The sequence below is a fragment of the Anoplophora glabripennis genome, unplaced genomic scaffold (assembly GCF_000390285.2).
Source record: "Anoplophora glabripennis isolate ALB-LARVAE unplaced genomic scaffold, Agla_2.0 scaffold2222, whole genome shotgun sequence".
NCBI lineage: Eukaryota > Metazoa > Arthropoda > Insecta > Coleoptera > Cerambycidae > Anoplophora > Anoplophora glabripennis.
The window spans coordinates 3371-8366 of NW_019418401.1; the positions used below are offsets into that span (position 1 = coordinate 3371).

At 36.0% G+C, this 4996-nt stretch overlaps 1 protein-coding gene across 1 annotated transcript in view; it reads right to left on the minus strand.

Annotated features, from left to right (window-relative positions):
- Nucleotides 1-588: 588 nt before the first annotated feature.
- LOC111692628 (GTPase-activating Rap/Ran-GAP domain-like protein 3) overlaps nt 589-4996 on the minus strand; it is a gene marked incomplete at both ends in the record, with an annotated part of 9551 nt that continues 5143 nt past the window's right edge. The window contains 3 exons of the mRNA XM_023456693.1: nt 589-861; nt 2466-2893; nt 3311-3344. Of these exons, the coding sequence (XP_023312461.1) occupies nt 589-861; nt 2466-2893; nt 3311-3344 (735 nt within the window). The remainder of the gene's footprint in view (nt 862-2465; nt 2894-3310; nt 3345-4996) is intronic.

The window sequence follows — 4996 nt, forward strand, 5'->3', positions numbered from 1 at the left end:
GCAGCTCCTTTAATTGTTTGTTATTGTTATCACGATTATTCTTTAAAATAAAGTTATATAGTCATTAACGTTATTGAAACTGACAGCTGCTATACAGCTCGTTGAGAAATGAGGTTAAGTTGGTCGCTATAAGCTACTCCCTACGTCCAATGTGTCAGAGCCAACTTCGACCACGTTTTTATTTGAACGCTCGTTATAAGGTATCGTACTGCTTATTGACACCACTCCACACATTTAATAACCAAAGCAGTCAGCTGCACTGTCGAAACGCGTATATGTCGCGCTTGCCATTTACTTACCGATGACGTCAACCGATTAAAACTTTAATATCTAATAATGTTTTAAAAATAAATTGATATAACAAAATCTTTACACACTGTTTGTAGTATTCAGTGTAGATACGAAAACTATTAAAATATTTTTTTCTGCAAGAAGCCTATTATGCAAAATGGTTTCAATGATCACATTATTGATCAATCTCAATACGGTAACGTGTTTTTATATTAATTATATTTAAACGTATCGTTTTGAGTTTTATTTTGAATAATTTATTACTAGTTAGTTTTTTAAAAAGACCTAGAATCCTACCTTGTATTAGACGAGTTGGGATCGATGGCTTGCACGACGATGAAGGTGTGCAAGAAATGGGACGCTATCATGTCGGGCGAAAACGGCGTGTTTTCCTCCTGGAAAACGATCGCCACGATGTCGTTCCCGATGTGCCTCTTCCTCTGCAACTGCTGCGGGTCGTTCTCCGTGTACGGCAGGAGTGTGGACACGTGGAACATGATCTCCCTCTCCTTGAAGACATCATAGACCGCCGTGTCTCCCGTGTGACCGTTTTGGATGTCCAAACCACCCCTGCAATAAAAAATAAATTAAATGAACAAAACTTAAATACCTATGTATTAATTTTGGTACTGATACGATTAACGATTTTTTTTTATCTTAAATGAATTCATTTTCAAGAATGCAGATGTAAGAAAATTATCTCTTGTGTGGTTATCTATGGTTCTATATTCTACCTTAAAAAAAAAAGAAAATCAAATTTCCTGGCATCGAATTATTTACAAAATACAAGTCGCCTTTCTGATGCCTTTGTCAAAAAAATCTCCCGTCGTTTCTCAGGCCCATTGTTTTACGGCATTGTGGACCTCATCGTCGCGTCGGTAGAAAACCTTTTTCCACCCACCTTAAGGGAAAAGATGAAAATCAGAAGGTGCCATGTCAGGGCTGTGGGCGGGGTGGTTGACGATGTTCCAACCAAATGAATCCAAGAGTTGCTTTGTGGCTTTGACTGCGTGCATTGTCTTGCAACAAGCATACTTCCTTCGTTAACATTCCCCTTCTTTTGTTCTGTTTCACCCTCCGTAGTGTTCTCACAGTATCTCACAGCATTAATAGTTTCCCCCCTGGAGCAAAAAGTCAAGAGGAGAATGCCTTTACGGTCCCAAAACATAGTTGACATGATGTTTCGAGCCGAAACGGTTTTGAATTTTTTCGCTGATGGTGAAGACGGATGTCGCCACTGCATTGATTGTCTTTTCGTTTCAGAGGTGTAGTTTCCTCGCCGGTCACAATACAGTCAAGGAATTCCAGTTCGAAGCGCTCGAGATATTCCCGTGAAGATGCGATTCTGTTGGCTTTGTGTTGATCACTAAGCTGTATTGGTACATACCCAGCACGCACACTTTCTCAATAACCAAGTGTTTCAGTAATGATTTCATGTAGAAGAGATCTGGAGATTTGTGGAAACACTGCATTCATCTCGTCCAAAGTCAATCGACGGTCGCCACGAAGAATTTTTTTGATTTTGTTCATCATCTCATCAGTAACGATCTGGAACGGCACCGTTCCCTTTGCAATAAGAAACTGGATCATGTTCTTTACCTGAAGTAGTTGGCGGGATTCGGAATAGCTGCATTCATTTCAATATGCCATTACAACAGTTCTCAACTGACTGAGACAAGTGAGCGCGCTTTCTGCACCCAACATCTTTGTCGAAAACAAACACCACCGAGTATCAGAGTTTCAGTACTCTTACTTCGTGGATATGCCTTGTACCTTTAAAACTTATTTGAGACTGTTTATAATTGCTAAATGAACTGGCAAACACTAGCACAAAGTGCATGGTTAGGGTTCCATGATATAAAGACACTAAAGGAAACAAAAAGGCAGATAATGTTGCAACAAAGGATCTGCAACGGATTCCTAGGAGCAGAGCCAGCTTTTGGCATTCCTTCAATGTTAAAGAAATTGCAAGACACGGAAGAAGTTGCGTTGCAAGAGTTTGGCATGAATGAGATTCTGGCTGCTTAAGAAACCTTTCTCTATGATAGAACTAACTAAAATCCACAGACTTTTGCACTTTGTAAGATTAAACTATCAAACGAATAAGACAGAATTGGCTACAGTGTTTCGGGACTCTTTGGAGATACGTTAAATAGATTCAGAAGAGGACTTACCTGTAACCTTTGTGATCCTTGAGTTGTATCCTTTGTCCGAGCAGCGAGAGGAAGTCGTCGAAAGCGGGGCTGGTGTCGCTATTGGAGAAGAGGTCCTCCTCGGTAGTTTGTCCGTACCGTTGGTAGAGGACGCCGAACTTGAAGTTCGTGACGAGGACGTGCTCGTCGTAGTTGGCTATCAACTGGGAGGCTTTGGGATGCAGAACAGGTACAAAGTTTTCAATGTTGAGCTGCTCGTTGAGCAGCTTGGCCATCTTGGCCGGGTTGGGGCTGGAACCTAAGCACGAGGACGGGACTATCTCGTGCATGGTTCCGGTGCGGAGCCGCAGGAGGATACGGGTGTGCTCCTGGTTGGCCACGTTCTCCGTCTTGATGGAGAGGAGCACGGGGCCCAGGTTGTCGTCGTTGCCTATGAGGGACGAGTGTTCCTGCAACAAAGAATTAATAATTTCAATACAATGTAACTACAACAAATCAAATAATGTTAAAATCGATAATCATGTTTTAAATATGGTGTAGATCAACTACACTAATACGCACTCTGTAAATATTGTCATGAAAAGAGACTTCAGTTAAAATGTATTTTTTAATTTAATTAAGATTAAATATAAGATCAGTCACTTTGTATCTATTCGAAATTACTTTGTTTCTTTGTAATTTAGATATATAATATTCCTAGAACACTGTATAAAAAAGATAAATGAAGTATCATTTATAGTAAAACGTTATAAATAGTGATTTCCTGTGTACATGACATTATTGATGAGTTGCTGTTTGTTGCTGTATAGATTAATTTTAGGACTTATGTATTCCCTCCGTGGAGCGATTCAAGTTTGATTATATACATAGTTTTCGTAGAGTGCATATTGCTCGAGATATCTGAAAGTTTCAGATTAAAAAAATCACCCGGTATATACATTATTAGTCTTGTTTCAAGACTTTTATTTTTTTGCAACATCCTTGCCATCCTGTGGTCAACATATTTCAATAAAAATGTAAAACAAGTTCTTGGCTCAGATATATTTCTTCAGCTTCGAGTAGCAAATAATTGCTTCTTATCTTAGTTGTACCGTAATGGTGTGTAGGCGCACATTAACAATTCAAAACAGGTTAGAATGTCATTTCAGAGTAGGAAATTCTTAAAAAATGGCTTAGTTCTGCTTTTGTAAAAATCCACTTACAATTAGATATTATGTCTTAAAACTAATCTACTTAAAAGTATAAATTAAAAAATTATAAGATATGAAACTTTGTATTATATTAGAGAATGAAGAATTTTAAGAAAATTTAAAAGGTAGTATTTTTTACCTTTCACACAAAGTACTTGTTATATTTAAACTGCTGAAAAAGTCTAGGTACACTGTAAGAAAAATTGGACCTATTTTTACTCAATTTTACTCAATAATTTCTGTCCACACCTGATTGAGTGAAATTTTCACTTTATTAATATGAGTACAACTAAAATTTTATGAGTGAATTTATCAGTTTTAATTCAAATATTATCAATATTATGTAAAATTATCAAAATGCCCAATATTAACTGAAAATGTACTCAATAATTTCATTTTTTGCTTTCACTCAGACCGATTTATTTATAGTGTACTAAAACTAAATAGTGATGAAAAAATTTTCATGGTATTATGAAAAATATATGATTCCTACAGCAACTATCTAATCAACTTTCATCCATAAGTGTGATGTTTATCAAATGCATTAATGAGCCTAGTAAAATCAAGGAAAGTTAAAGTCTCCAGTAAATATTTAAATATTGTGAATACATTCATCTAATTATATATCAAAGAAACTGAAAGTTGTATCCGCCGTTTTTTTTTCAAAATTTCACTTTTACTTTCATCGACAAACAACGCAATATAGGTATGATTATTAGTACACCATGCAGGGATGGGCTATTTTTTAAATATGTATTACATTTAAGAAGGTTGATAGTTATTTACCTACGCAATGAGCGTCATACTCGATTGATATCCCATAAGTGAAATAAAGTATTTTTTACATAATTTACAATCTCAAAGCAAATACATGATAATAGTCCAGTCGCCAGAGGCCGAAAAGTTACTGATGGTGACATTTCCTTGATAACTCGGAAATAACTACACAGGAATACTTTAAATGATGAGTACAATAACCAAAGTATTTTATCAGGAAAAAAGTTATTAACAATTTAATCGTGAAAAAATTTTTTTAGTAGTTTTCTTTAAATAACTCAGTGGGATGACTTAGTACGAAAAAATACTTAGGACAAGATTTTATTCGTAATAAAAATAGCTACAAAATGGCGGTGGTCCGATTACGAAATTTGCAATAACAAAACCGTGAGATTGAAAAAACGGTATAAAACGCCAATTTTTTTAAGTTGCTGTAAAAATGTCAATTATAAACAAAAAGTGATAAAACTTTCGAAAACTATAGTTCAATATATATACAATAATGATGCTAAAGCTGAAAATCAGGAGAGCAAAACTTTTTGTTCTATAAGGTGTTATACATTCATCGGCATCTGAAACTCGAAA